The following is a 27,194-nucleotide window of genomic DNA, read 5'->3' on the forward strand; positions in this document are numbered from 1 at the left end:
AGAAGGTTGCAAACAAAACAACAAAAGTCCCGCGAAAAAACCAGCGCCTTTTAGACCGCCTCCCAATTCCTCTAATCGTGATTCGTCAATGGGGGGTCGGAGCTTTCTCTCTCTCTATCTCTCTCTCTCTCTCTCTTCAAGAACACGAAAAGCAAAAGAAAGCAAAAAATAAAACAAAAAGTGGTGTGTGTTTCCTGGCTCTCGAAATTGACCTCCAACCGATCTCGACGACAAATCGTCCCATGGCGGGAAGCACCGCTCATCGCCCCCGGTCCCAGCCAACCAATCACCGCCCGAGCGCATGGGCCCCCTTTTCCCCTTCTGCGCGTTCTTGCCCCTGACAAGCCCCACCCACCGCGACCCGACCGCTTCCAGAAATTCACATGTCAGTCGATGGCCAAGACGCTTGAATTCCAATTGCGTGGCCTGTTTTTATTCAAATATGATCATATTCGTCAATCTTTTCATGTTACATTTGTTTCCCTTTTTCGAATCCCCTAGTTCCCAAAAACCTGCCGATAATGCAATATGCTTGGTATATATGTATTGTACAACGACCCCCCCCCCCTTTCCCAACCCTTACGCTTGGGTCAACACCAAATGCGAAGCATCCCGGCTCTCTATCCTCCCCTCCTTCCCATAGGTACTATTCAACCAAGGGATCTCGTCAAAGTCCACCGGCGGATACCCAGCAGCAAGCGCGCTCTCCTTCATAACCCTCAGCGCATCCGTGCGCAGTCGTGCAGCGTCCACCCTCAGTATCTCCCTTGCTTCGACAATGGCTTTGATCGCCTTCTCCAGAACCTCATAGGCCTGCTCTTGTTTCGACTTTGCTGTCGTAGACTCTGGGTTCGGCTCGAACCTCTTGACGTAGGTAAACGCCGTCTTGAGCATGTTGAGGCAGGCAGTGTCCTCTTTGTAAGTGCTGCTCAGAGCCCGCCCAATCGCTAGCTTCAGCCTCGCCACGTCGAGGAGTTTGGTTGCTGCACTGAGGATGATGCCAAAGTTGGCGAGGTTATAGCACGGTGATTCACCTTTGGCCTTGGCGGCATGAGCAGCGTAGACTATCGCTCCAGAGTAGAACCGCATTGTGAGGCATATCCTCGCTGCTTGGTGCAGTGCCGTGTCTGTGGGGTTGATCCCTAGCTCTTCCATGCCTCTGAGGCTATCCTGAACAACCATCAGCATGCGACTTGGGTGCCACGCCTTCCTTTCCCTCTTCATGTCTGTGAAGAGGTTGTGAATCTTCCAGCCAACGATATAATTGATGATTCCCTCCGTCTCAAGCCCATTGTCTTGTGCATCCCGCACGAGTTCGTACGCGTCTTGATAGCTATCCGGCTCAGCCTGCAGCTGCGCCTGAACCGCCAGCCGCAGTGTACCATGGGAGACATCCATCCCCTCGTGTCGAGACACCCTGTACATCCTCAATGCCACCCTCGGGTGACCGTACGTCAGATGCTCCTTCATAACCAGCGCGAGCTCCCTCGCGTCCGCACACTTGCCCTTGTGCGGCAAAATATTGCGCTCAACACGTAGAGACAACAACCTCCCCCTCGTCGCCCTCCCCCCGCTCCCATCCCCCAACGCCGCCCTCACCATCACCGTCTCGGTGTACCTATCCGCAAACTTCGGACTCAGCAACCTCAGCTTCCGATAAAGCGTCCTCAAATCCCTAAACGGCATCTTCCACTCCCTCCTCAGAACCGTCAAAATAACATTGCTAAACGCCGCATCCACCTCAAACCCCAACCCAGCACAGTACTCCAACCACTCCACCATCCTGCCCACATCCCTCCCCTTCGCATATTTCGCCCCCATCACACTGAAGATGTAATTGTTCAGCGGCACCCCCAACCCCTCCACATACCCCCTCAAAAACCCATCCGTCTCCTCCACCGTATGCCCATCCGCATACGCCTTCAGCACCGGCACAAAAACCTGACTGTAATTCTTCATCCCCTCCGGATCGTCCTCCTCAACCTTCATCCTCTCAAAAATCGCCCTCACCGCCTCCCAGTCCCCCCCGGCAGCATAATGCCTCGCAAAAACCCCCAGCATCCTCACATCCTCAAAAACCACAAACCCATCCGCCGCCGACTTTTCAAAATACCACTCCGCCAACGCCTCCTCCCCAGCCTCGAGAGAAATCTCCACCATGACCCGGTACAGCGCATCAGGGTAAAGGACCTCCTTCTTGATGCCCGCCTCCTCCCCAAGGGTATCAAACAGCCTCTGAGTCCCGCCAAAATCCTTATTCCTCCTCCAGTGCGCCACCAGCAACCTCGTAGCCAGCTCGGACGGCATCTTAAAGTCGATACCCCTATACAGTTTTCTCAGCGTGTGCAACACATCATCTGCCCGGTGGTTGTGCGCCTTTTCAACGCAATCGACCGCCAGCCTGGCGATGTCATACAGCGACACCGAGTCCGGCATGCAGTTTGCGTAATTGAACCGGAATATCTGGATCGCCATCTTGTAGCTGTGTTGCTCGGCCAGTTTGGTCAAATACCAATGCGTGAACTCGGGAGTTGCGTCCCCCATACGGAGGGCATAACCATGGCACCGCCGATAAATTTCTCGGCCGTTGATGAGATGGCCAGCCGCGAATCTCGCTTCAAGCAGCCTCCGGCCGGTTTCGTGGAGGCCGGGGTCAACCACGGGGGCTCGGTCCGCAATTTTGGGACGGTAGACCACCGCGGCGAGGTCAAGGATGCGCAGGCGCGCGTCTTGGTTGGATTTGAGGGTTTCGGCGTGGGCCAGGAGGGAGCGGATGAGGGAGGATGGTTCAAAGGCGTAGTAATCGATTTCGTTGATTTTTCCGCTTCGCAGGACTCGTGCGAGGACATTGCCTGCTTCTTCGAGCATGCCTGCTTCTTGGCAGGTTCTGCAGAGGAGGGCGGTGCCGGATAACCAGCCGGGTTGTCCTGTGATGGCGCTTTCAGAGTTTTCTAGGACGAATTGAACGACGTGGCCGAGCCGGGTTGCGTCTTTGGAGATGCAGGCCTCCTGGATTAACCTCAGGATCTTTATTGTCGAAGGGAACTGAAGGGACTGGACGGTGTTGAGCCACGAGAGGGAAGCGGTTAAGTCGGTAGTCTGTCCAGTCGTCTTTCCTTCAAGCTGTGTCGTCGATACTGTGTTGGTGGGCACATCGGGAACACCTGCGCCGGTGGTAGCCTTCCTCTGAAAGGAGGAGATATCCCGAAACGACCTCGCCTTCGCAGAAGCCTGATGCTCCCTATACCATTCCGGAACCGCCACCGACCTCTTCACTCCCTCCTCCCGCCCATCCCGCCACGCAGCATTGAACTCGGCAAAAGGGTCCAATTCCGGCGGTTCAGCCACCAGCTCTACATCCCCCATCCCCCCTCCCACCTCACCCTCCACCCCAGCATCTCTCTTCTCCTGCTTCTCCAAACAAGCCCCTCCAGACTCTCCCCCCCCATCCGCAGGCGAAAGCACAACCGGCTCCTCATCAACCTGCACAGCCCGCTCCTGCAACACCCTCAACCTCGTCCTCCCCCCTCCCGGCCTGTACTGCCGACAGCTCTTGAGCCTCTCCCCATTCTCCACAATCCTCAGCGCGCTGTTTATCCTCCGCCTCCGATCCTCGGCAATAATCGCAATGGTGCAGGTCGTGCCCACAACAAGCCCTTGGAGCGCCGTCAGGGCAGCCTTGGAGGGCACAGGTAGATTCGGCGGCATCGTGGTGGTCGTCGGCGCTTGGTCTTCATTTCGTCCGGCGCATTGCTGGAAAAAGAAAAAAAAAAAGAGTCGTCAGATTCCCTCCCCTCTGAAACTGCCGTACGTCCCGTAGGTTGGTAAACTCAATCGAGCGCAGCGGCCATCATACGAGAAGAATAATTGTTTTTTTTGGGACCGAATGACATGATAGTTACTAGTTTGCGAGAAGCTCCCCTCCCCCCCCAAAAAAATGGGTCCTTCAAGCTGAGGTTCAAAGCCGCAGCCAATCACAACCCCGCCTTCTTGGGGGAGCTTAGGCGCGCCAAGACAAAACTGTTATGGTTGCATTACCCTGAGAATTACTGCAGCTGCTCTATGTAGCTCAGCTATCACCAAGCCTTTCAAAGATCTTCAGTTGTTGTTATTATATCTTGCTGATTGAGGAGTTCATACATCTATCCCATCTATCTCCTTAAAAGTCTGTCTATCCAGCCCAACCCTCCCACCCATCCTCCCAAAAATAACGCCCACATGAGTTAACCTCCCCTCCACCTTCCCTACCCATGCATGTCTTCATCTTTTCATATCATACAATGGTCTATATACAAGTACATTTCATGCTGCGGGCCTTCTATTTACCCTAGATCTAAACGACCTCCCGGCGCTCCATCGGCATGTACCTCTCCAGCTGACGGAGAACATTCTGGTACAAGAACAGCATGCAGCCGCTCTGAATGCTGGTCCAAACCGCCCTCGGCCCAACACCCCTGAACCACCCCCCAATACCCTCGCTCTTGTAGATTATCTTTAGCCCAGTCATGACCGAGGACGTGTTGAGCGTTACAGCACCGGGTTTGGGCGTGTGTGTCGAGGGCGACGAAGTCGATATCAACCGCTTCTGCAGTTTCGGGCTCGCTGCTTCGGCGACTGGTGTGCCATGTTGTCCATCTTTGACAACGGCAGGCTTTGCGATCACGGGCGAAGACTGTCCTGGTACCTCAACGACCTGGGTTTGGAGTCTCGTCTTCACAACGTCCAACGGGCATGTTATCGTCCCGGCCAAACCACCCGCTGCCGCACCAGTCAACAGCTCGAGTTGCCAGCCAATATCCCGGCCGTCCTTCCACTTTCGAGCCCAGGCTTGACCCTGCTCGTAAAACATGAACTGGAGGGCCGAATAAGGCAGATCGCGCCATAATGTGGCACCATAGCCGTAAAACAGAGCCGAAGGGCCTTCGTTGCGGACGATGGTCCTCAAGGCGTCTGTTGTTCCCCGATAGTTGTACCCCGAGGTGAAATGCGGGTTGTTGTATCGTCCCTGAAGCTGGAGTCTTGTCTTGAGCACCTCGGAGGGAACATAGACAAAAGAGGCAACAAAATCGCCGAAAAATCCTGCAGAAAAGATAACCATCAGCCCACGACTCTCCCCCCAGCATCAACCCCCCACCCTCCCCCTCTTCAGAAATTTCCACTAACCAGCCGTGAGATATGTCAAATGTGGCTGGATGCCAAAGTCCAACATCTGCCTCTTGCTCCATTCATAGCTCCCAAAGAACAAAACAGTTCCCGGAAAAGAGCCAAACAACGCCGGCAGCCATCCACCATATAGCCCTCGCCGTATCCCTTCCTGTCGCCAAATCTTGTAATACGAGGATCCGAGAGACGTGTACTTTGGTGGAATGTGAGGGTCGCCCTGCTGTCGTGTTTTTACCGTATCGAGCGAGTGCATGAGCATATCGCCGCTCGTACCGCCTATCCCGCCCGCAAGCATGCACTGCACAAAAGTGAAGACAGGTCAGCGCACAAGTCGTCGGACCGCCGGACGGCCCTCAGAAACCGAGAGAGAAACCAGCGGCAAGAAAAGAGAAATTAGAGTACAAGTGACGACGCACGTGCAGGTAAGGCGGGCGGCCTTCCAGCTGCTCTCCATCTTCGGATTCGGATCTCATATTATGCTGAATTTCTGGAGTGGTGGTATGCTGCGAGAGGATGCCCGGTGTCTGGGTAATAACATGATGGTCGAGGGGGGACTGCTGGCTCGAACTCGGCGACAACGACGACGACGATGTGGTGGTGGTGCTATTGCTACTGGCGGCGACAGATCCAAAGCCTAGCACCATCGCTCGCCCGGGGCAGAAAAAAGAAGAGAATTGCGCTATGCGCCGCCCAGGCCAGGGGGCTCAGGAAAGAAAATTCTCTCGTTATTTTTCTCGGCCTTCGAGTTTCGTCGCAGGGTTCTTGCGTCGTCGAATTCGGGGTTGCTGCGCATATCGCAAATTCAATGTTTCCCAGTTCAAAATTCTGGGCGGCACCTGGTGCTCCAGACCTCCGATCTTTTTTCGCTAGCGTCATTGGTGTCTCTTGGCCCGTGCCATGCACACCCCTTCTCTCTCTTAAGAGAAAGACATGCATTTTGAGCCTCTTGAATTGGCATTTACAACTGTTGTACACATTTGATACTTACACCCATAACCCATAACCCATAACCCATAACCCATAACCCATAACCCATAACCCATAACCCATAACCCACAAATATACAGCCTGTCCCATGTCCCTTATCCGTCCCCTTTGCGTGACCATTCCTACAACCACTCCCACAACCACTCCCATACCTCCTATCCCTCTCACGCCCTCACAACCCCCCTCCCCGGCACCTCGGGAACAACCCTCACCAACCTCCACCCCCTCAAAACATAAACCACCCGTCCCGTAACCAAACCCGCACTGACCGGCCCATAGTAATTACTATCCCTACTCCTATCCCTATTATCCCCCTCCACCCAAACATGCCCCTCCGGCACCACCATCCCAACCGGATACAACACCTCCCTCGTCGGTCCGTCCGTCCCCCAAGTCGCAACCGGCTTCGGTATAATCCTATCCCCCTCCAAACCCACCACTCGCTTGACCACAATCTTATCCGGATCAGTTGGGCTCCTGTTCCCATCATTAGCCAAAACCGCCGCCCCCTTCCCTTCCCCTTCCCCTTTCCCTTCCCCTTTCCCTTCCCCTTTCCCTTCCCCTCACCTCCCTCCCTCCCCATGAGACAAACATACCTAAAAGTCACCACCTCCCCCCTCCTCAACCCCTCTCTCACCCCAGCCTTCCAAACCAAACACCAATCCCTCCCCAAACCCTCATTATACCCCCTGTTCAAAAACGGGTACATGCTCGGCCCGTTGACAAGCGTCACCTGCGCAACGTAGGAATTGAACCATATAAATGCCGGGAACCAGGTCGCGTATCGAAAGAGGTAGTGGCCAAATTGTCGTGCGAAGCTTCCCTTTTTTGGTATCCAGGACGTCCATCGTGGGCCCATTTCATTGAGAGGGTGATTGATGTGTCTTGAGGCCCAGGTGAAAATGTTGCTTCAAGTGATAGGTACAAGGTACATGCAGCTCGAAAGCTGGTGAGTGATTGACTGATGTGCCGTGAAGTGAGGTAAGCTTCTTGGCCGGCGAAGAGATGGGGTAGATAAGATAAGGAATTTAAAATAGTGGAGGGGTAGTTTTCGGTGAATGCACTCAGGCAACAACAATATCAGGGGCAAACAACCCAAAGCTAAAGGGAGATACGAGATGCATGCGACAAGTCAAAACACACCCATCGCCATGTTCTCCTAGATGGTGGCGTTGAATACATCATCCGCTTTTCATGACCAAATTACAGAGCAAATGACCACCCCCCAATCTTCATGTCTAAACCCTCCGCTGCCAGACATAAACCCCCAGCTCGATCTTTGTGTATACTGGCACTTTTGTACCCTCATCATTCATCTTAAAACGCTATGAGACATCGAGAATAGCCATGTATCTATCATGCCCACGGCTTTTTGTCCCCCAAAACGCCTGCCCATAAACAATGTATGCATTAAACCGTCTCGGGGATGTTGTCGTCAGACTCGCTGACCGACTCGTCACCGCTGACCTCGGCGTTCTCACGCTCCCTCTTCTCCATAAGAGCCTGGAGCTCGGCATCATCCGACTCGGTGACGGCCTTGGGCTCCATCTTGACCACCAGGTGGCCGCCAGCCGCCTCGATGCTTGTGCGGATGTCCACGATGGCCTCCTCTAGCCGAGCGATACCTGCGTTCTTGTCCAGGCACGTGTTGGTAAGACTGCGAGAGAGGTTAGTACAGTGTGTTTAGAGCATATCTCATATTCACTTACACATAGAGAGGAGGAGAAACAAGTCTGCACTTGACCTGAGTATCGGCAGTGTTACGGGCCTCAGCGGTGCGGAGGGCAGTCTTGATGGCATCGATACCCTCATAACCGAAGCAGGTAACCTCAACATCGGCACGGACCTTGGTGGGCTGGGGGGTAAGACGCTTGCCAATGTAAGACTTGAGCTCATCGGCAACCGGGGTGCTGGGGAACTGGATATCGTTCCAGACATCAGGGTTACTACATCGCCGTCAGTATGCGCTCAGCACCCCAGCACGACAGGTATACATACGTGATAGAAAGCTTGAAGGCGTCCAGCGAGTGGCCGTATTTCTTGTTGAGCGGCCAGCCTATTGTCTCATAGAGGGTCTCGATGGGGGTCTCGGTCTTCTCAGCAACGTGTCTCATGATGGAGTGCACAATCTTGGACTTGTTGTAGCGCTCCTCGCAACGAATGATATCCTCGGGCGACACGCGACGCTTGGAAAGATCGATATACCCCTTCTCCTTGTCGACACGGAGAACAACGACAACTTCATTGCGACCGACGCGGATGAGCTTCTGGATCGATCTGATGCGCCGTCTGGAGAGTTCGGAAAGCAGGATCATGCCGTCGATGTTATCGTACTCGAGGAGTTTGACATAGGCTCCCATATCGGCGATCTGCAGCACCCGGTCAGTACCTGCATACGAGAAAAACGACCCGGCAAGCGACCTGAACGTACCTGTTTTACGTTCACCATCACAAAGGAGTCGATTTCGGGGTACTTCTCCTCGTAGAATCTGCAGTTGGAGAGCGACATCTTGACTGTGCTTGCCGTTCCCAGGCGGGGCGAACTCGGGATATGTATTGTTTTTGTTGTGAGGGAGAAGTTCGACCAGTCGAGAGAAAGGTGGGAAACGGGCGAAGACGGTGCTTTGGTGTCTTGGGAAGGACCTGGAAATAGTTGAAGCTCTTGGTATCGCTGTGTTCAACACTTGCCCTTTCAAAGAACAGTCATTGGGCCCGCCCCGCGAAGCAAAAATCGGTGCCACCACTGAACAATACTGAAAGTGGGCTGTGGCTGGTGCGCCTGGCCATTGGTGGGGTGAATTGTGGCCCCACCCTCCAAGAGCAACAGGCTTCCCTGTCGGGTTGAGCCAAAGGTGGGATGAAATGTGGGGGTAATTTTGGTATTGCTCTGCGTAACATACGGTATTCTCTCTGCTTGGCGGCCCACCTGCGCCAGAATTCCGCAGAAGACCTACGTCAACGATTGGAGCTCCAATCACACGCCAACCTGCCACTCCTGCCAGGAACACTTCAATCTGAACAAGGGAGGTCGGCTGGCCGTTGCTCCGTCTGAAGCCTGAAGTATAAATCTGGTAATTTTGGAGATCCCTTCTTCTTTTGAGCTCTCACAATCCGTTTGTTGCTCTTGTGGCGTTCAGGTTCAGTTTGGGGGTTGCTGACTGTCTTTCATTGGATTATCGATACCTCCTCTTGCTGGTCATGAGCAACAGCCGAGGAACGAATCCGATATGATATTTCAAAGTCACGCGTCCTTTCCAACAATACCCGATAACTTTCCGGGTGACCGTTTCTCGTCTCAAAAGCTACCATCAGCACCAAGCACGCCCGAATCGCCATGACGGAGCTTAGTCCAACCGTGGCGGTTGCTGCCGCTGCGGGCTCCGGTGCTTTGTCCTCTGCCATAGCCACGGCCAGCGATGTAGCAAACACCCACGGGTCGTCATCTTGGCTGGGCATGTTCACAAAGGTCCTCATCTGGTTTTTGCAGCTCCTGTCAACAATACTCTACTATGCCATCAAGCTGGCCACCATATCGGTCCCGACGCTGCTTTACAACAACCTGTTCTCCAAGAGCTGGACCGTCACCATGAACGCAACAACGCTCATGCTCATTATAGCTGCTATTGCCTTGGGCATGGCCTACTTTGTCCGCTATCACTATCTCACTTCGTATGAGAGATTACCGCCAGAACCCCAACGCAAGCAGCCGAGCATCGAAATATTCTCAAACACCAGGGAGGAGGATGCGAAGGCTGCCTTGGCCACCTATCTGGACCAGTTCATCAGCGCTATCAAGATCTTTGGCTATCTGGAGGCTTCTGTCTACCATGAGCTCACCCGAAGTGTCCAAACTAGGACACTCATAGCTGGAGAAACTTTGAATCTGGAGGAAGAGGAGGGGTTTTGTCTGGTGGTGAATGGGCTGGTGGAGATCTTTGTCAAGTCAGGGGAGAACCGTTCGTTTGCTCATAGCCCACATATCAGCGCTGTGGACGGGTTGAGTTCGAGCGACGATGAGCATTCGATTCCTGGGCAGCAGCGTTACCAGCTTTTGACCGAGGTTCGCAATGGTGCGCCCATGTCATCGATTTTCTCCATCATGTCTTTATTCACCGAAGATGTACCCCTGAGGCCTCCAGAAGACGAGGTGTCTGGGCCTGGCCTGTTTGCTGGGTATCCGCCGAGCGCAGGCTATCCGCCGAGTGCAGGACTGGGAGTGGTACGTCCTCGTCTGGCGCCCATGTCACAACCAGTGACACAGCCAGGGACACCTCAAAGACATGATTCTGCGACGAGCTCAATAGAGAACCTACCAGAATCTGTCATTACGCCCGAGACTCCTGTCTCTGTTGATACACTGCCCCATGTTCCGCCAATCAGCCTTGACACAGGCACGGCCAGCAGGCCAAAGAGACCAATCCCGAAGCGGGCAGCAACCAGCTCTGCTCATCCAGACATCATTGCGAGGGCGACGGTGGACACAACCATAGCCATCATTCCCGCCAGTGCCTTTAGACGTCTAATCCGCATCTATCCCAAGGCAACCTCACACATTGTCCATGTGATACTGTCCCGATTCCAGAGAGTCACGCTCGCCACTGCGTACAACTACTTGGGTCTGACTGCGGAGGTCATGCAGATTGAGCGCAACATGCTCAAGTACACGACACGTGAGCTTCCAAACCACTTACGGGGCGACGCGCTGGACAGACTCAAGGAGAAATTCAAGAAAGAGAGGGAGCGGCTAGGCGAGGAAGAAGTTGGTAAGGGGATCGCTCTCCACAATGCCGGAGCTGGCCGTCGCCGCCAGTCTCAAGCTACCTTGCGGAAAGACGCCGTGCTGCAAGCCTTCGCAAAGCAAAGACACCGATCGCTTGTTGGTTCGGGTGATGGCCCCAGCCCCGGAGACCTCTTGGGAGACATGCAGGCAGCCAGAAGTGGTGGCCATCACCACCGAGCTCCCACTCTCTCGGCCACCTCACCTCAGTTTGACCTGCATGTCCCACGGGAAGCCATGTCTCCCCTTGCTCAGCGAACTCCCAACCCTTTCAATACGCTGAGGAACCCCCATGTGTCCATAGCCAAACGGGAATCAGTCGATGAAGATAATCTCTTCAGAGAGTCCATCCTGGAGTGCATGTTCAAAGCCCTGGGCTTGGCTAATAATGGGACAGTCAAGGACACGGATTCTGTTCAGGCGTCTCCACGGCTAGTATCGCTTGATGGGCGCCGCCAGAAAGCCGTCTTTACTACTGGGGCATTTGGTCTCATGGGCGGCGTGGGGGCATCTGCTGATGGCGATACAGAGTCAGTAGCTTCTACAGGGTTTTCTGCTGTTCCAGTCAACCCCACTGTTCTAGCACAAGAAATGAGAGACGAAGTGGAAATCGTCTTCTTCCCCAAGGGTTCGGTACTAGTGGAGCAAGGCGAGCGGAATCCTGGGCTTTACTATGTTGTCGATGGCTTCCTCGATGTCTGCACCCAGACGGAGGATTCGCACTCGGATATTATCCACTCATCAGGGAGCACGTCGCTGCATGCTATGGATAGTTACGAATCACTCTGTGCGCCCCACCAGAGACACTCGTCGATACCCGGAGCAAAGGATGGCCACTTCAGGAACGCACGCAAGAAAAAGACGGGACGACGGAGTGTGGCGCTGATCAAGCCTGGCGGTCTGGCAGGCTATATCGGGACGATTTCGTCCTACAGATCATTCATCGACGTTGTCGCCAAAACTGATGTCTATGTCGGCTTCCTGCCGCTGACGTCGATTGAGAAGATTGTGGACCGATATCCCATTGTGTTGTTGACCATGGCCAAGAGACTGACAAACCTACTTCCTCGCCTCATTCTGCACATTGACTTTGCGCTGGAGTGGGTTCACGTCAATGCCGGACAGGTGATTTTCAACGAGAAAGAAGAGAGCGAAGCCATCTACATTGTGCTAAATGGACGTCTCAGGCTAGTAGAGCAGCGAGAGGACGGTGGCAGCAATGTCAAGGCCGAGTATGGTCAAGGCGAGAGTATCGGTGAGCTCGAGGTTCTCACAGAGTCGAGCCGCTCGGGAACTTTGCAGGCCATTCGTGAAACTGAGCTTGTCAAGTTTCCACGCACTCTGTTCAACAGTCTGGCACAGGAGCACCCCAACATCACGATCAAGATTTCCAAGATCATTGCATCCCGCATGAGAGCGCTGATCAACGACCCCACCAAGATGCTGAGCCCTAAGGATTCGGGCAGCAGGATATCAACCACCAGGATCTCATCGACACTCAACCTGAGGACGGTTGCTATCCTGCCAGTAACTTCGGGCGTTCCCGTTGTGGACTTTGGACACAAGTTGCTCAGTGCTCTGCAACAAGTCGGCATTCCCAACGGGGCTACCTTGTTGAACCACGTCGCGGTGCTCAACCATCTGGGCAAACACGCCTTTGCCAAGATTGGCAAGCTCAAGCTTAGCCAGTATCTTGCGGACTTGGAGGAAAAGTACGGGCTGGTGATCTACATTTCGGACACCAACCCTAATACTCCGTGGACGCAGACCTGCATCTCTCAGGCCGATTGCGTGTTGTTAGTCGGGGTGGCTGAGGGATCGCCGGAGATAGGGGACTATGAGCATTTCATGCTGGGTCTCAAGGCCACTGCCCGCAAGATCTTGGTCTTGCTGCATCCTGAGCGGTATTCTAACCCAGGTCTTACCAGAGCTTGGCTCAAGAACCGGCCATGGATTAACGGTGGCCACTTCCACATCCAGATGGCCTACAGTCCCACACTGCCGCCAATGCACACCGGAGCCAAGCGAACCCTTAAACAAACAGTCCAAAACATCCAAGCCGAGATTCAAAAGTTCACCTCCCGCCGTGTTCGCCATAGCTACATGCCTGACGCGCCTTACAAAGGGGACTTCCACCGTCTCGCCCGTCGCCTCTGCGGGAAGTCTGTCGGTCTGGTTCTAGGTGGCGGCGGAGCCCGTGGCATTGCTCAAATCGGCGTCATTCGCGCCATGGAAGAAGCCGGCATTCCCATCGATATCATTGGAGGCACCTCCATCGGCGCTTTCATCGGCGCCCTCTACGCCCAGCACGCCAACATGGTACCGATATACGGCCTCGCAAAGAAGTTTGCCGGTCGCATGGCAAGCATCTGGCGTTTCGCCCTCGACTTGACCTACCCCTCTGCCTCGTACACCACCGGCCACGAATTCAACCGCGGGATTTACAAAGCCTTTGCCAAAACCCAAATCGAAGACTTCTGGCTGGAATACTACTGCAACACGACGAACATTTCCAAATCCCGCGCCGAGTTCCACACGAGCGGTTACGCATGGCGATATGTCCGCGCATCCATGTCCCTCGCGGGTTTGCTCCCTCCCCTTTGCGACGAAGGGAGCATGCTCCTCGACGGGGGGTACATCGACAACCTCACCGTCTCGCACATGAAATCGCTCGGTTCCGACGTCATCTTTGCCGTCGACGTGGGCGCGCTGGACGACAACACGCCGCAGCAGTTTGGTGACACTTTGTCGGGGGTGTGGGCGTTTTTTAACAGGTGGAACCCGCTGAGCAATGTGCCCAACCCGCCCACGCTGGCGGAGATACAGGCGAGGTTGGCGTATGTGAGCAGTGTGGATGCGTTGGAGAGGGCGAAGACGATGCCGGGGTGCTTCTACATGAGGCCGCCGATCGATGAGTATGGGACGTTGGACTTTGGGAAGTTTAACGAAATTTATGAGGTTGGGTATGAGTATGGACGGGGGTATCTGAAGGAGTTGAGGGAGAAGGGGGTGTTGCCATTGATTGGGGAGGATGGGAATGGGGGGAAGGAGAGGGGGGATGGGGGAGGGAAGGCGGGGTTGAGGAGGACTATGGCGCCGAGGAGGAATAGTATCTGAATTTTTTATTATTGTTATTTATTTATTTATATATTATATTTATTTTTTGGTCAGCGAGGGACGGGGGTGTAGATTAGCGTTTTTGTTTTTGGGGATGTGTTAAAAGGGGCATGCATGTTTGGTGTTGTTGGTATTTGGTATTTATATACATGTTTTTTACAAGTAGTCTAACAAGAATTTTTTTTTTTTCAAAACTTCCAGCCATGATTATTACTCGCTTTTTATTTTATTTTTACATGGTGTTGGTTATTCCACTCCCACAATCAATCCAACCCCCGAGTGTGAAAAATCACCACAAAACAGTAGTATTACAAACCATCCTCTGCCCCCGGACTTGGTCGACCACTTCCTTTTTATGCCAACACCTCGCGAAACGTTTCGCTTCGGAGGGGTGATCAAAGCCGATCAAGAAACGGGAATACACCTTGATTTCTTCCCCCTTTTTCTCCTTACCCCCTGTCTCCCCGGTAGAATTATCATTTTGCGACTCTGGCAATCCGACATAGCTCATCGTCGCCCTCAGCGGTGTGATGGCGCCCTTTTTCCTGGTTTTGGGGAGTATCCCCCAGCGTGCGTCGTCGTTTTGGATCAGATGGGATAGATACCGGGGTGTGAGCTTGCCGTTGCTCAGGCGGAGGAGGATGAAATTCCCTGCTGCCTGTTGAGGGACATTGGAAAAGGGTTGAGGGATTGGTAGTAGACGGGCTTGGTTGGTCTTTGGGAGGGTGCTGGTTAGGAAAGAGGTTTGAAGGCTTGACAAGGGATGGATGGAGGAGGTTATGGTCGGGATGTGAGGGGGGATGAGGGAGTGAGGTATGGATTGGGGGGTGGGGGGAGGGGGGAGGAGAGACGGGATAGGAGGGCGGAGCGGGAGAGGGAGTGTTGGGTTTTGAGGAGGGAGAGGTAAGATAGGGCTGAGGGGCGGGAGGGGAAGAAGAGGTAGAAGATTTCGGTTGGGGAGAGGTGGTGGGGGGTACGGTGTTGCATTACTATAGCAGGCGGTTAGTCTTTGGGGGAGGCAAGAAGGGGGGGAGGGGAGGGAACCTTTGTCGGGACCGCTGGTCCAGCCTTGGACGTGTTGGCCTGAGGGGGAGACGCGGTAGAAGTCTGATTCTAGGAGGTCTCGGGGGGCGGAGAGGATGAGGACTGTTGGGGCGTTGGGGTCTTTGTCAGTGGTGGTGATGGTGGTGTCATCGGCGAAGGTGGACTGGAGCTGCTTTAGCCATTCGCCGAGTTCTTGGTCGTCGTGGAGGGATATTCGGGGTGGTTCGGGGTCATCGTTTTGGGCGGCGGTGGCGGTGGTGGTGTTGCCTAAGGGTGAGGCTTTGGATGGTTGGGGGGTGGAGGCTTTGGGGAAGAGCCGGTTGTAGAGGGAGGGTTTGGTTCTTTTTTGGTGATTGGTTTTGGGTTCTGATGAGGATGTGAAATGGCGACGGGTTACTGTTGTGAGTTGCCATGGTTGGGAGGTGAGTGGCTGCAGTATTTGCAGTCGTTTTGGTGACATTTCGTGAAATGGCTTAGAGAGTTGTGAACTGTCGAATAAGTGTGAGCGAGTGTGTGTGAGTGAGAGGTGGTTGTGAAAACTGTGCCAAGACACGGCCCCACCCACGGCACCGGGAACGCCTTCCGAGCCGGCGCCGGCAGGTCGCTCTTTCCTGAGAAATATTCCAAATTCTAGGTTTTGAAAAGTGTAATTAGTTTATGAGGCGTTATGTGGCTCACGAGCGCCCCAGATACAAGCCTCATTATTCCCAAACTATTTCTTCCGACAGGTAAGCATTAGAAATTTGCGCATGTTGCAAATTCTTTCAGGTGTCAAAAATACTAACTTGGACCTTCAGATATCTCGCATACGCCTCTCAAAATACTCAATAGGCGCTCAAAACACATCAATAGGCCTTCAATTATGTGCAATAGGCCTTATATTATCTTTGACAGGCCTTGAACTATATTTGACAGGCCTAGAATCATCTCCAATACGCCTTCGACTATCGCTTTGACACCTTCAAGAGATCATTCGAGACGTCAAAATGAAGAGTTTAGACTTCCGAATCCGGAAGCTACACGCCAACACCGACGCCGACAAACGTCTACAGAAGCGACAACCTTCTCGGATATATGTCAACGAGGAGGCTCTGATCGAATTAACGGGCTCAAAAGACGGTGGCAAGGCTGTCTGTATCGAAAGGATCCATGAGCTAAATGCTGTGAGGCGTGAGGCCACTCTGTGGAAGGCCCCCGAAAAGCTGGATAAAGCCGTCACACAAATGTACGACGATTTTCGGACTGCCTGCGGCTTCAACCTTGGCGAGCAAGTGCGCATCACTGCGCTTGGCGGAGCTCTCCCAGACGCCGATGAGGTCATCGTCGAGCAAAAGCCGAGCGAAGATGGTTCGCTACCAGACCCCATTTTCCCCGAAGATCTCCCAGGCTGGATTGTTCTTATCGCAGGGCGTCTCTCACAAATCGAACATGTACACACCGGCTGGACCATCAAGGACCTCTACGTCCGGGGCCCAAAACGTTCTTTCATTGCCACCTCGGTCAATGGGAGGCCTACTGGTAACGCACGCTATATCGACAGGAAAACCCGGCTGGTTGTTGGGACAGCGGCGCGCACGAACGAGACTGGCGAGGGACCAGTCAAATCTTTGGAGAGGAAACTCGAAGTAAGAGGTATCAAAGGTCTGGACGCACCCGTCAAGAAGCTCAACGACCTGCTGCGAGCCTTCACCTTTGGAGGCATCAAGAAGAGCTTCACGTTCCCAGGCATCGTCATCCATGGTGGCCACGGCACTGGGAAGACAATGCTCCTCAACAGTCTAGCCCACACAGGCTGGGGAACAGTTTTCCGTATCAAGTTCAAGGACAAACTCAGCGATATTCAGGAGACTTTTCAGACAGCAAAGCTTCAGCAACCAAGTATCATCCTGATCGACCAGCTCGAGAGGCTGATTGACAAGGACCGCAGCAACCGAGATGCCGTCATTCTCGCCCTCTGTGATTTGTTGGACGGCCTGGCGGCAGAGAAATCGACAAAGGGAGAGGCCCCCCAGGTGCTCGTGGTGGCCACCTGCTTGGATTATACGTCCGACATACCCGAAGACCTCAAAGACCCCGGTCGGTTCACTTCTGAGATTTACCTTCCCATGCCAGACGTAGAGGGTCGCCGTGAGATTCTCTCATCGTTGGATCTCTGTGTTCCACCAGACCAAGAGGACGAGCTTCTCAACCAACTGAGTGCAAGCACTCACGCCTACAATGGTAAGGACTTGAGGCGGCTGGCAGACGAAGCCTGCTTGATCGGTACAACCCGTCATCTATCGCCACTTACGGTTTCTGCGCCCACCCCTGACCAATCTCGACTTCTTTCTCCTCCACCCGAAGCCGAAGAGGACGAATCTGCTCCCGCTTCGGCGCCCGCCACCCTCATTCCCGCTGACTATCACAATGCGCTCCGGCTTGTCCGCCCGTCCCTAATGCACGATATCAACCTCAAGCCGCCCCCGATCCACTGGGACGACATCGCCGGCCAATCTCTCGTCAAACAGTCCCTCCGCCGCGCCGTCCGTTTGTCCTTGGAACCCCCCGAGGTCCTCGCGCAATTCTTCGACCGTCCCCCGAAGGGCTTCCTGCTGTATGGACCTCCGGGTTGTTCCAAGACCATGGCGGCTCAAGCCATGGCTACCGAATCCGGCCTCAACTTCTTCGCTGTCAAGGGTGCCGAGCTGCTGAACATGTACGTTGGTGAGTCTGAGCGAGCCGTCCGCCGGTTGTTCCAGCGTGCCCGCGAGGTTGCCCCCAGCATGATCTTCTTTGATGAAATCGACAGCATCGCCGGCCAGCGCTCTGGTTTCTCGTCTTCGTCTTCCAAATCAAACGGTTCCAGCGGCGGTGTCAACGTTCTGACGACGTTATTAAACGAGATGGACGGTTTTGAAGCCCTCCACGGCGTCGTCGTCCTGGCAGCGACCAACCGTCCCCATGCTCTTGACCCGGCATTGCTTCGCCCAGGTCGATTCGACGAACTGATTTACGTCTCACCGCCAGACCAGGAGGCACGCCGTGCCATCTTTACCAAGGTCGGTGCCAAGAGGAAGATGAATGACGACGTAGATATCGACAAGTTGGTTGAGGATACGGAGGGCTATTCCGGTGCAGAGATCAAGGGTATCTGCGCGGCAGCAGGAGTGGCGGCTTACGATCGGTTCATCAAGGAGGGAGGTACGGACGTGGGAATACGGATGGGTGATCTGGAGCATGCTATTAAGAACCAAAAGAAGCAGATCACACGGGAGATGATCAAGGGGTTTGAAGACTGGGAGAGGCAGTTTGGGAAGGTTTGAAGGCCTGGAATTTTGTGAATTAGGCGTAGGTACTATCTACATAGGCTTTTTGGTATGTAAATAGGTCTTCTTGGTATTCAAGTAGGCATTCGTACTATCAAAATAGGCCTTTTGCCATTTTATTGTGCTTTTTAGAACTGAAATATGTGGTTTGACTAATACTGATCTGCCTTGTTACTATTTTTATAGGTCTTCTTGAAATGTCAAGAGGCCTACCATATGTGTGAACATGCCCCCTTGACTATCATTGAAGGCGTTCTGACTAGCCAAGTTTTAAACAGCTCTCTTGGGAACCATTCCAGCACACTCATTGGGCAATGCAAGAAATGCCCTCACCTAGCACAAACCAGCAACAGGCCGGAGGGACCGTCGGTGGTGTTGAACACAGCCAGACTAGTCCTCTCGCGGTTTATTTCCCCTATCAGAATGCCACTAGGATTTCACAAGACAATGACTGACATGGGATAAATTTAGCGACAAACCCCCGCCATTTAGGGGACTTTTTGCCTCCTCCAGCCCCCGGGGTCCCCAGCTGAGTGCCGAAGTGACGTCAAGTAACCCACCATTTCTTATCACGGGGAGCAGACAATCCCAAGGTCGCTATCAGAGAAGCAGTCACGAGCCAGCTAGAAGGGAAGGGAACAAGATAGCGTGTGAAGTGCGACCTGAAGCACTGTGGGAGCAACAAGAAACACAAGATAGTATTTTTATTTTTTATTTGATTTTGGTTACGCTACCTAGGTTATTCACTGGCGCGGGCACTCCGAACGACTGACTGAATGTTGACAACGTCTTTTTTTCCCTCTCCCCCTTCTTTCCCCGCAGCCCGCTCGCGGTTCAGCCTTCTCTATTTTTTTGTTTTTACACCCGCCACCGCAGCCCATCCCTTGCGAACAGTTGTCTGTTTCGTTGCCTGTGTGTGTCGCATTCTCATTTTGCCCCTGTCGCAAAACTATTTTGCGACCAAGACCGCGCGCAACAAAAGGAAAAAAGAAATCAGTTGTGTTATTCAACATATCGGCAGCGCGCGCACGACGTAGGACACGACACACACCCCCATCCTGTTCCTGTTGTTTCCTCCCTCCCTCGAGTCAAGCCCCGTTGTTCCCCAGACGAGCAAACAGACTGAAACGAAACAGGTGGTCTGTTACGCGTGTGTCAACACAAACACACAAACCCATCTGAACTACCATAAGCCAACCTTCCCCGACCTCGATAATAATACCGAATAATCATACCAAAATAATCACCCAAAAAACACACGGGGCGACACCGTCACCAAAAAATGTCGTCCGCCCTCGAAGCCAAAATCGTCATCCTCGGCTCCCAAGGTGTAGGCAAAACCTCCCTCGTAACCCGGTACTGCAAAGGCGCCTTCGACCCAGCCAAAACAACCTCCACCGTCGGGGCATCGTTCATGACGAAGAGGGTAGTAGACACAGACACCGACACCCTCGTCCGTCTGCAAATATGGGACACCGGTACGTTGCGTCCCCCCTCCTCCTCTCCCCCTCGTTCTCCCCCTCCTCTCCCTTATCCCAAATCACTAACTAACCTCTTTTTCGCCCCGTCCATACAGCCGGCCAAGAACGCTTCCGCTCCATCTCCCGCCTCTACTACCGCGGCGCAAACGCCTGCATCCTCTGCTACTCTATAACCGACTCATCCTCCTTCCACGAAATGTCCCTCTGGCTCACCGAGCTCCGCCGCAACTTACCTTCTGATATCATTCTCCACGTGGTCGGGACAAAGGCGGATATTGTCGCGAAGGACCCTTCGAAGAGACAGGTTCCGTTTGAGAGGTGTATCGCCTATGTGGCGGAGAATCTCGCTCCCGGAAGAGGATCAACCCCCCCTCCGTCCGCCACCCTCCCCTTACCCTTTGCACCGTCTTCTTCTGAACCAGCGGCTTCGTCGGCGAATCCGAGATCGAGCGGGTTGTTTTCGGCTATATCGTCCACCGACCCTGGACCGAAATCTCCAAGCTCGAAACGGTCGTCTGGGTTTTGGGGCCAGGAGGTGGGGTGGGATGCCTGTCATGAGATTTCTGCCGAGAGCGGGGAGGGGGTGGAGGAGGTTTTTAGGGTCGTGACGAGGAAGCTGGTGGAGAGGGACAGGAAGATGAGGGCTGATTTGTTGGCTGCTAGTGGGGGGAGGTTGGATGGTGGTGGGTATATGGGGCCGGAGACGCCTTTTTTCTCAAGTGTGGCTGCTACGGCGGGGACGGATGATCAGGATGGTGGAGGGCAGGGGGGGTATTTTGATGCTAGGTTTGGAGTAGGAGGGAATAGTGGGGGGAGTTTTAGGGTGGGAAGGGATAGGAGGAGTTGGTTGTTTAGTCCGGGGTTCAGCACACCGGGGTTGGGGACGGGGGATCAGGGCCAGGGGCAGTATATTGATGGGCAGAGGGGGGGGAGGTGCTGTTAGTTTGGAGTGTGGTCGGGAGGAAGGGAAGGGAGGGGGAGAGGGACAAGGAGGAGGGGGAGGATATGATACCCAAGGAGGAGGAAGGAAGGTCTGGCACTTACACACATTAAGCATATGAGCAACATTGGCATTGATGGGGCGGCGTTACATTTGTTTTGGACTTTTTTTTCCCCTCTTCTCTTCTCACTGTTCTGAGACTTTTTTTTTCATATATTTTCTGTTCTGGCATGGCATAGCATTTTTTGCTTTCTTTGTTGTTTTCTTGATTTCTTTTAGCAGACACCAACAAGCCAGAAATTGGGAAATTCATGGGATGGATATACTACCTAGCGTATTATGTGTATTAACGAGCACACACGATTGCATGGCGAGGATGGATATCTGGTTTTCGAGTTCTTTGACCGTTCGAATTATATCCTCATTTCTGTCTCTGTAAATTCATCCGGTAGCGAGAGCGTTGATCAAAAGATTCCAACCAGCAAGAGATAACCAGCAAGAGATGTATACCACGATAAGGCATCAATTCCAACCCGACGATATGTCAAGTCTCCAAACACATCTGCAGTGTGATGTGAACACGCTGTACCTACATTGCTGACCCCTTCCCTCCCACCTGCATGTGACAGCTACTCACACACACACCCTGCCCCCCCCAAACACTCTCTCCCCTTCCCCAAGGATTCACATCTTCATATCTCAATCCAAGAAAATATCTCATGTACAAATATAATTAATAATTAAGGTATGTATAGACTTGTGCCCTTGCGCGTGCTCCTTGCCCGCACCAACGCCCTTTTCCTGTATGCGTTGTATACATGGGGCGTTGGTTTGCAAAACTAATCGCAGTGCAATATGCTGTGTGTGTTCGTGTAACTTTTTTCATCAATCACATCCCTTATCCTTCCTTTCCCTTTCCCTGTCCTGTCCAAGAACCAAAACCCACCCTCCCGCCAAACCGACCCTTTCTGATCTTTTTCGCCGTGACTAACCGCCCATCACATCCTATTATGGGATGGTCGGTCAACCGGGCCCCAAATCCTCTCCGAAAAATCAACCTTCTATAAGAGTATGGCATCACATGCCCACCACCATTTACTGCGCCTTCTTGGCCCTAATCTCAGCCAGCTTGCGCTCGCGACGCTTCTTAGACGCCGCCTCACCGGCCTCGGTGTCAAGGCAGTAGTCCCACCAGCGGAAAGAAGAGGCATAGTTGCCAATGAAGCGCTCGTGGTGAAGATCGTGGTGGTCAGCACCAGCCCAGAAGGGGAGGATGTGACGAAGAGACCAGGGGAAGTCGTAACCGCTGTGGGCGTCGATGGCCTGGAAGAGGCGGAGGACGATCCAGAGGTACATGGTCACAAGGTGGAAGTCGTTGGTGATCAAAGTCCAGACAATGGGGCAGCCGACAATGCCGAAACCGAGGAGCATGACTTCGATGGGAGAGGCGTACTCAGCGGCGAGACCGAAGGGGGCGCTGTAGGTGTGGTGGAGCTTGTGAATCGACTTGTAGAGGGGACCGTAGTGGAGCGCGCGGTGAAACCAGTAGTGCCAGGCATCCTCGAGGATGAAGAAGATGACGATTTGCATGGCGATCTTCCAGGCGGGAGGGAAGGGGACACCGTACTCCATTCCGAAGTAGGTGGCGATGGGGTGGAAGAGCCAGATTTGGGGGAGTTCGACGGTGCAGTGACTGATGAGAACGAGAGCGGCGCATTCCCATTGCTCTCTCCATGTTGGGACCTTGGTCTGGGTGGTTGTTAGTCTGAGCTGCTGTGAATGTGCTTGGTTGCGCGCGCGAAACTCACGTTTTGCAACTTCCACTTGTTGAAGAAGGGGATGGCGTCGATGATGATCCAGGGGAGCGATCTGCCAAAGTAGACGAGCTCGTGCATGACGAAACTCATAATACCCGTCGCGATTGTGTCATTCTGCATCCAAAGGTACCAGGACTAGGTGGTTGTCAGCATGTTCGGTCGAAAGTGTTGAGATTGGGGGAGGAGGTTCGCGCATACCGCCCAGAGACGCTCGGCAACATTGAGGTCGACGGCGGCCTTGGAGACCTCGTCGAAGACATTGGAGAAGGTAGCTGTTGAACCCAGACCACCAATGGTCGAGTTGCTGTACAGAAATTGTTAGCTTTCGCCATGACGCGACCGGAGCGGTGAACGGGATACGTACAGAGCGGCGTACGCCATGATGGGTGAATATGATAAGGGTCCGCAAAGGCAGAGAGAAGAAGGAGTGTAAAGTGAAGATGTAGAGAGAGATCGCTCCAGCCAGGAGAAGCGGTCGTAGATAAGGGAAAAAGAGGGAGGAAGAAAAAGAACAACGGCCCCCAAGTCGAAAGCTGGTCGCGCGCGCAATCGAGGAAGATAGGGGAGAGGCAACAAAAAAGGGTCAGGGATAGGATGGTTTTTTATCGAGAACTGCTGGCACGGTTTGGCATTCCCAATGCAGAGCTCTAAATGGGCCAATGGCATGGTTCACAGCTGGATCGGCCCACCTCCAAAAACCCCTTTCCGCCTTCCGTGCACGCCAAGTGGGGCATCACCAGCGAAATCAATTGGCTGCGTGGAATCAGTTCAACCAATCCGTTGTCGGGTCGTCTGATGTGTGCCTGCCAAGACACCATACACCGTTACCTGCATGTAAACGGCAATTTCCGCCTCTTTGGGAACGCTGTTTCTTCCGCTTGTTCACCGTTCACCGCCCGCATGCTTGTTTCTACCAACCTGTTTCGTTTCAACAACCACTAGACTTGCAGGGCCACCGCTACTTGCACATGCTGTCACCGAACCCAGGGACATGGTTGATATCTCATTCAGAAGTGGCCGAGTTTCCTCGAGATCTCGAGACTGGAGAGCTTATAAAGCCGATTACTCTGTACTCGAGTATGCGTCAAACGGTGCTTGCTTTGTAACAAAGAGTGGGCCACATGGCAGCTATGAAATCATTACGCAGCCTGACAGCTTCCCAGTTTGACGGCCACAGAGCCGCTCAGGTTGTATTTTCCAGTTTTTCAATTGATACAAACATTTTCTTTCTCAGCCCTGCGGTTCTTTCAAAAATTCCCAGTGTTACATTTGCTGTTCCAACATCCCCGCAGGTATTTCCATTGGCGTGATCTCATTTGAATATCTCACGACCCAAACCGCCTCAAGGATCCCAGCTCCACCAGGGTGGGTTTGATTCGCACCAAACCACCGGATTCCCAACTTCCGCCATCAGTTCGGATGGCCTGATCGGTCCTCTCGGGAGCCGAAGCTCTGGACTCACAACTCGCCACTTTTTGCGCGTCCATCTCGACACAGCCCCCTGAGCAGTTCCGTACGGCGGTGAAAGCAACGAATTCGTCGAGTACCCCGCCTAGCCTCGTTTGGGAATCTCTATCAAAATGTCGATTGTGGCCGAGTTAGTAACCCACCCACCACCCACCTACCCCTCCGCGGGGATGGGATTCCCCATGTTTTGAAAGATGCATATGTTGACTTTGGCCTTTTTTGTTGCTATGCAGTCGAGTGCGTCGTCTCGATGCACTCATCGACAAAGTCTCACTTGTACAGTTGGGGTTTGGTGAGGAAGATGACAATCTGCATCTACGTTCCAACCGTGGCGGGGACTTCCACCTGGTATCAGAACCGCGAGTTACTGAGCTGCTTCAGATTGCAAAGCAGCTCTCTTCCAGCTCGCTCTCACTGGGCCATACATCCAAGAGGCGAATTCGAAACTTGTTGATTGAGTCTGGCCTGGCAAACGAGGATCAAAATGAGGAGCTTCACGCTGAGAAATGGATGGTCGAGGTGGATGCTGAATGGCATTTGGTTGGAAAGGCCACTATTCAAACATATGGTCTTTTGATGAGCTCCCTGCTTGATCAGATAAAGCCACTGAGCGACGATATCTGGTACTGGGACGAGATCTTGAGCTCCTACCCCAACAGCCTTCTTTACACGATGCAATCATCACCGGTGCGGATGGGGGAATGGACCAGGGAAGTCTGGCGAGAAAGTTTGGATCGCTTTAACGAGTGGCGACAGCAACAACTCGAGCATCGTTCAGCCCCTCGATCACGGCGCGAGTCTAGGACAGACAGGGAGGGGGGGGTACTTACCGCCGGCACCTCATCAACACAGTCAGAATCAGGGTCTGGTGACAAGAACGCCGCCGCAGAGTCTGTAACTGAAATCAACTTGACCCAGCAATGGCGCGAGTTTTATGGCATCGTCCGAGAAAGCATCACGGAAAAGTCTCTGGGTAACATCAGGCGTGTCCTTGGTCGGGTTGATACTGGCCGTTCGGATGCCCGACGCAAGCTGGCTCGTCTCCAAAAACTCCGGGAAATGACGGCAACTGGTCTGGGCGTGCTTTTGGACGAGGGACTCGACATACGGACACCAGACGATGGTTCAGTGGTTGAAGCGACTGCTTATCACGAGGAGTGGCGAGTGGTGCTGGAGCGAAGCGTTGCTCTGATGGACTCGATCCTCCGCGGTTCGCTCACCCTCGAACACAATATGAAAGAGTTCGAAGACAACATTTTTTCCGGTGTTCAGCACGATCCCGAGTTGTCAATTCACACAGATGACGCTGCGCAGGCTGCAAGGCCTGCCATCCTTGCCCGCCGACTCCTCAACATCCTTGATGAGGGCATTCCCCAGCATGCCGTGTCTACCTCGGTGTTGGCCCGCAAGAATGGTCGCCCTTCCCGACTCGTCAGATACTGGATTCCGGCCATCGCTCTTCTCCTTTCGTCCTCGACAATCCTCCGCGTTCTTGTAAACAGGAAAGCCGACATTATCAACTGGATACGGGATCTTGGTGCCACCACTCGGGATTTTTGGTTCAACTGGGTGGTGGAGCCGATCAAGAAGGTCATCGGTACGATCCGTCACGATGAAACCAGCGAGATTGCCATCATGAGCCGTGACAGCTTGAAAGCCGATCGCGAAAGTCTGGAGCGCATGGTGGTGGAGTTCTCTCGAGACAACCCTGACATTGCTGTTGGTAATTCAACCATCACCGAGGCCCAGGTTGCTGAAATCCGGACTCGGGTGAAGGAGGGAGATGTTACTCCCATCCTGAAAGCATACGAAAAGGATCTGAAGAAGCCCTTTGTGGGCGCCATCAGGGGAGATTTGGTCCGGTCGGTTCTCATCCAGGTGCAGAAGACAAAGGTCGATCTTGAGGTGGCTATCAGCGGCATTGATGCGCTGCTGAAGAGTCAAGAATTGGTGTTTGGTTTCATTGGGCTGACACCCGGTATTCTTGGTACAGTTCTCCTTGGTTCTTGACAATCTGGACATGGCTGACACGTCGCAGTCTCGATTGGAATTATTCAATATCTCAGAACAGCATTCGGCAGCCGCAAGGGCTTGCGCCGTGGCCAGCGAGCTCGCCGCACCCGTCGTGTCTTGCGCAAGATGGATAGAATATTGACCGAGGCGCAACACAACCTCCAGGACAACACCATTTCTTACCGGGACCGCGGTCTGTTGGTCTGCGAAGCTCACGTCCTACGCAACCTCACTCAGGGAAATCTTCCTCGCGAGGTTGAAAAGGAGTTTATTGAGGATCTCGATGAATTCGCAAAGGCTAGGGCGGTTCCCGAGCTGTTCAGGGTGCTTGACAGGATCCGCTGGGCATATTCGGAGTATTTTTAGACAAGAAATAGACCTATCATGATGATTTTGAGAACAATGTCAAGACTGGCGGATTGATAACACGTTGTGGCGTAGTGGGGCTTGTCTGTGTGACCCCTTGGCCCCAGCGCCCGGCCAGGCCCTGTGGTTGCTGCTGCCAAGACCCCTGGTGACCTGTGGCCGCCGTCCCTCTCGCTGCATGACCTCCCAAGCTTCCAGTTGCGTGTTGAGGCTCACCTCCAGGACAATTTGCAAAGGACGTCACCGATTGCTCTTTGTTGCCATCTTTTCCCCCCGAGTCCGTTGTGTCTTCTGACCATCCCGACACGCCCGCCGCCGTCGAGTTTCTCCCCGCCGGTGCCGCTGCAACCTAGAACACGACGCTTTGATTACGCAGTCCCTGGATTCCTGGGAAGCGACCATTGCTTCCAGGTTGCTCTCTGCTCTGCTGCTCTTGTAAGTTCAAGGCCATCCTTTCGTCCTGCCCACCCTCACCGACTTTACACAACTACCGATCATAAGGCCCCGTCCCTGCCTTTGGTCATCTAGTCCCCTGATTCACCGTGGGCCGCCCAGACTTTGTCATAACCAAACAGTCGCTGCCGCCGTCATCTCTTGACCCAAATACATCAAAAAATCCCACCCGTTGCTGACCCGTGTCACTCCTTTTTTACTCGCAGTTCGGTTCCCTCGATACACACATTACAAAAACTAATCTGTGAAAGACTCTCGATTGTG

General features: G+C 53.6%; 11 protein-coding genes across 11 annotated transcripts; 5 read left to right on the plus strand and 6 right to left on the minus strand.

The window, feature by feature from the left end:
• Positions 1-579: 579 nt before the first annotated feature.
• Positions 580-3,708, minus strand: QC763_605950 (uncharacterized protein; the record flags this gene model as incomplete). The annotated part of the gene is made up of 1 exon (XM_062914438.1): positions 580-3,708. One exon carries the CDS (start codon positions 3,706-3,708, stop codon positions 580-582), a length of 3,129 nt encoding a protein of 1,042 aa, XP_062762678.1.
• Positions 3,709-4,195: 487 nt separating this feature from the next.
• On the minus strand, positions 4,196-5,975 carry QC763_605960 (uncharacterized protein). Its single transcript, XM_062914439.1, has 3 exons — positions 5,580-5,975; positions 5,164-5,461; positions 4,196-5,079 (listed from the first exon to the last, which is right to left on the minus strand). Exons 1-3 carry the CDS (start codon positions 5,805-5,807, stop codon positions 4,334-4,336), a joined length of 1,272 nt encoding a protein of 423 aa, XP_062762679.1. The 5' UTR covers positions 5,808-5,975; the 3' UTR covers positions 4,196-4,333.
• A 401-nt stretch (positions 5,976-6,376) lies between these two features.
• On the minus strand, positions 6,377-7,009 carry QC763_605970 (uncharacterized protein; the record flags this gene model as incomplete). The annotated part of the gene is made up of 1 exon (XM_062914440.1): positions 6,377-7,009. The coding sequence occupies one exon, from the start codon at positions 7,007-7,009 to the stop codon at positions 6,377-6,379; it is 633 nt and encodes a 210-aa protein (XP_062762680.1).
• A 260-nt stretch (positions 7,010-7,269) lies between these two features.
• On the minus strand, positions 7,270-8,914 carry QC763_605980 (uncharacterized protein). The gene is made up of 4 exons (XM_062914441.1): positions 8,582-8,914; positions 8,149-8,519; positions 7,860-8,096; positions 7,270-7,807 (listed from the first exon to the last, which is right to left on the minus strand). The coding sequence occupies exons 1-4, from the start codon at positions 8,657-8,659 to the stop codon at positions 7,561-7,563; spliced, it is 933 nt and encodes a 310-aa protein (XP_062762681.1). The 5' UTR covers positions 8,660-8,914; the 3' UTR covers positions 7,270-7,560.
• Positions 8,915-9,484: 570 nt separating this feature from the next.
• Positions 9,485-14,044, plus strand: NTE1 (phosphatidylcholine and lysophosphatidylcholine phospholipase; the record flags this gene model as incomplete). Its single annotated transcript, XM_062914442.1, has 1 exon — positions 9,485-14,044. The coding sequence occupies one exon, from the start codon at positions 9,485-9,487 to the stop codon at positions 14,042-14,044; it is 4,560 nt and encodes a 1,519-aa protein (XP_062762682.1).
• Positions 14,045-14,149: 105 nt separating this feature from the next.
• QC763_605995 (uncharacterized protein) lies at positions 14,150-15,721 on the minus strand. The gene is made up of 2 exons (XM_062914443.1): positions 15,089-15,721; positions 14,150-15,033 (listed from the first exon to the last, which is right to left on the minus strand). The coding sequence occupies exons 1-2, from the start codon at positions 15,546-15,548 to the stop codon at positions 14,822-14,824; spliced, it is 672 nt and encodes a 223-aa protein (XP_062762683.1). The 5' UTR covers positions 15,549-15,721; the 3' UTR covers positions 14,150-14,821.
• AFG2 (AAA+-type ATPase) lies at positions 15,590-18,848 on the plus strand (the record flags this gene model as incomplete). The annotated part of the gene is made up of 3 exons (XM_062914444.1): positions 15,590-15,816; positions 15,886-18,384; positions 18,747-18,848. Exons 2-3 carry the CDS (start codon positions 16,075-16,077, stop codon positions 18,846-18,848), a joined length of 2,412 nt encoding a protein of 803 aa, XP_062762684.1. The 5' UTR covers positions 15,590-15,816; positions 15,886-16,074.
• An 827-nt stretch (positions 18,849-19,675) lies between these two features.
• QC763_606010 (uncharacterized protein) lies at positions 19,676-20,817 on the plus strand (the record flags this gene model as incomplete). Its single annotated transcript, XM_062914445.1, has 2 exons — positions 19,676-19,871; positions 19,970-20,817. 2 exons carry the CDS (start codon positions 19,676-19,678, stop codon positions 20,815-20,817), a joined length of 1,044 nt encoding a protein of 347 aa, XP_062762685.1.
• A 674-nt stretch (positions 20,818-21,491) lies between these two features.
• ERG25 (C-4 sterol methyl oxidase) lies at positions 21,492-23,236 on the minus strand. Its single transcript, XM_062914446.1, has 4 exons — positions 22,996-23,236; positions 22,830-22,935; positions 22,623-22,766; positions 21,492-22,563 (listed from the first exon to the last, which is right to left on the minus strand). The coding sequence occupies exons 1-4, from the start codon at positions 23,010-23,012 to the stop codon at positions 21,910-21,912; spliced, it is 921 nt and encodes a 306-aa protein (XP_062762686.1). The 5' UTR covers positions 23,013-23,236; the 3' UTR covers positions 21,492-21,909.
• A 101-nt stretch (positions 23,237-23,337) lies between these two features.
• On the plus strand, positions 23,338-26,541 carry NCA2 (Nuclear control of ATPase protein 2). Its single transcript, XM_062914447.1, has 3 exons — positions 23,338-24,228; positions 24,332-26,085; positions 26,137-26,541. The coding sequence occupies exons 1-3, from the start codon at positions 24,212-24,214 to the stop codon at positions 26,475-26,477; spliced, it is 2,112 nt and encodes a 703-aa protein (XP_062762687.1). The 5' UTR covers positions 23,338-24,211; the 3' UTR covers positions 26,478-26,541.
• Positions 26,542-26,584: 43 nt separating this feature from the next.
• QC763_0091200 (uncharacterized protein) lies at positions 26,585-26,772 on the plus strand (the record flags this gene model as incomplete). Its single annotated transcript, XM_062906243.1, has 1 exon — positions 26,585-26,772. The coding sequence occupies exon 1, from the start codon at positions 26,656-26,658 to the stop codon at positions 26,770-26,772; it is 117 nt and encodes a 38-aa protein (XP_062762688.1). The 5' UTR covers positions 26,585-26,655.
• Positions 26,773-27,194: the final 422 nt, after the last annotated feature.

Source organism: Podospora pseudopauciseta, chromosome 6, assembly GCF_035222475.1.
Source record: "Podospora pseudopauciseta strain CBS 411.78 chromosome 6, whole genome shotgun sequence".
NCBI classification, from domain to species: Eukaryota; Fungi; Ascomycota; class Sordariomycetes; order Sordariales; family Podosporaceae; genus Podospora; species Podospora pseudopauciseta.

Coding starts and splice junctions, on each gene's coding strand:
- ERG25 (XM_062914446.1), bottom strand. Junction 22,767..22,829: donor TTGCCGAGCGTCTCTGGGCG/GTATGCGCGAAC, acceptor ACAACCACCTAG/TCCTGGTACCTTTGGATGCA. Junction 22,564..22,622: donor ACAAGTGGAAGTTGCAAAAC/GTGAGTTTCGCG, acceptor ACAACCACCCAG/ACCAAGGTCCCAACATGGAG.
- QC763_605960 (XM_062914439.1), bottom strand. CDS start 5,807: ATGGTGCTAGGCTTTGGATCTGTCGCCGCCAGTAGCAATAGCACCACC. Junction 5,462..5,579: donor GCCGCCCGCCTTACCTGCAC/GTGCGTCGTCAC, acceptor ACTTTTGTGCAG/TGCATGCTTGCGGGCGGGAT. Junction 5,080..5,163: donor TTTGACATATCTCACGGCTG/GTTAGTGGAAAT, acceptor TCTTTTCTGCAG/GATTTTTCGGCGATTTTGTT.
- QC763_605980 (XM_062914441.1), bottom strand. CDS start 8,659: ATGTCGCTCTCCAACTGCAGATTCTACGAGGAGAAGTACCCCGAAATC. Junction 8,520..8,581: donor TGATGGTGAACGTAAAACAG/GTACGTTCAGGT, acceptor CGGGTGCTGCAG/ATCGCCGATATGGGAGCCTA. Junction 8,097..8,148: donor GCCTTCAAGCTTTCTATCAC/GTATGTATACCT, acceptor ACGGCGATGTAG/TAACCCTGATGTCTGGAACG.
- QC763_605995 (XM_062914443.1), bottom strand. CDS start 15,548: ATGTCACCAAAACGACTGCAAATACTGCAGCCACTCACCTCCCAACCA. Junction 15,034..15,088: donor GACCAGCGGTCCCGACAAAG/GTTCCCTCCCCT, acceptor CGCCTGCTATAG/TAATGCAACACCGTACCCCC.
- NCA2 (XM_062914447.1), top strand. Junction 26,086..26,136: donor GCTGACACCCGGTATTCTTG/GTACAGTTCTCC, acceptor GACACGTCGCAG/TCTCGATTGGAATTATTCAA.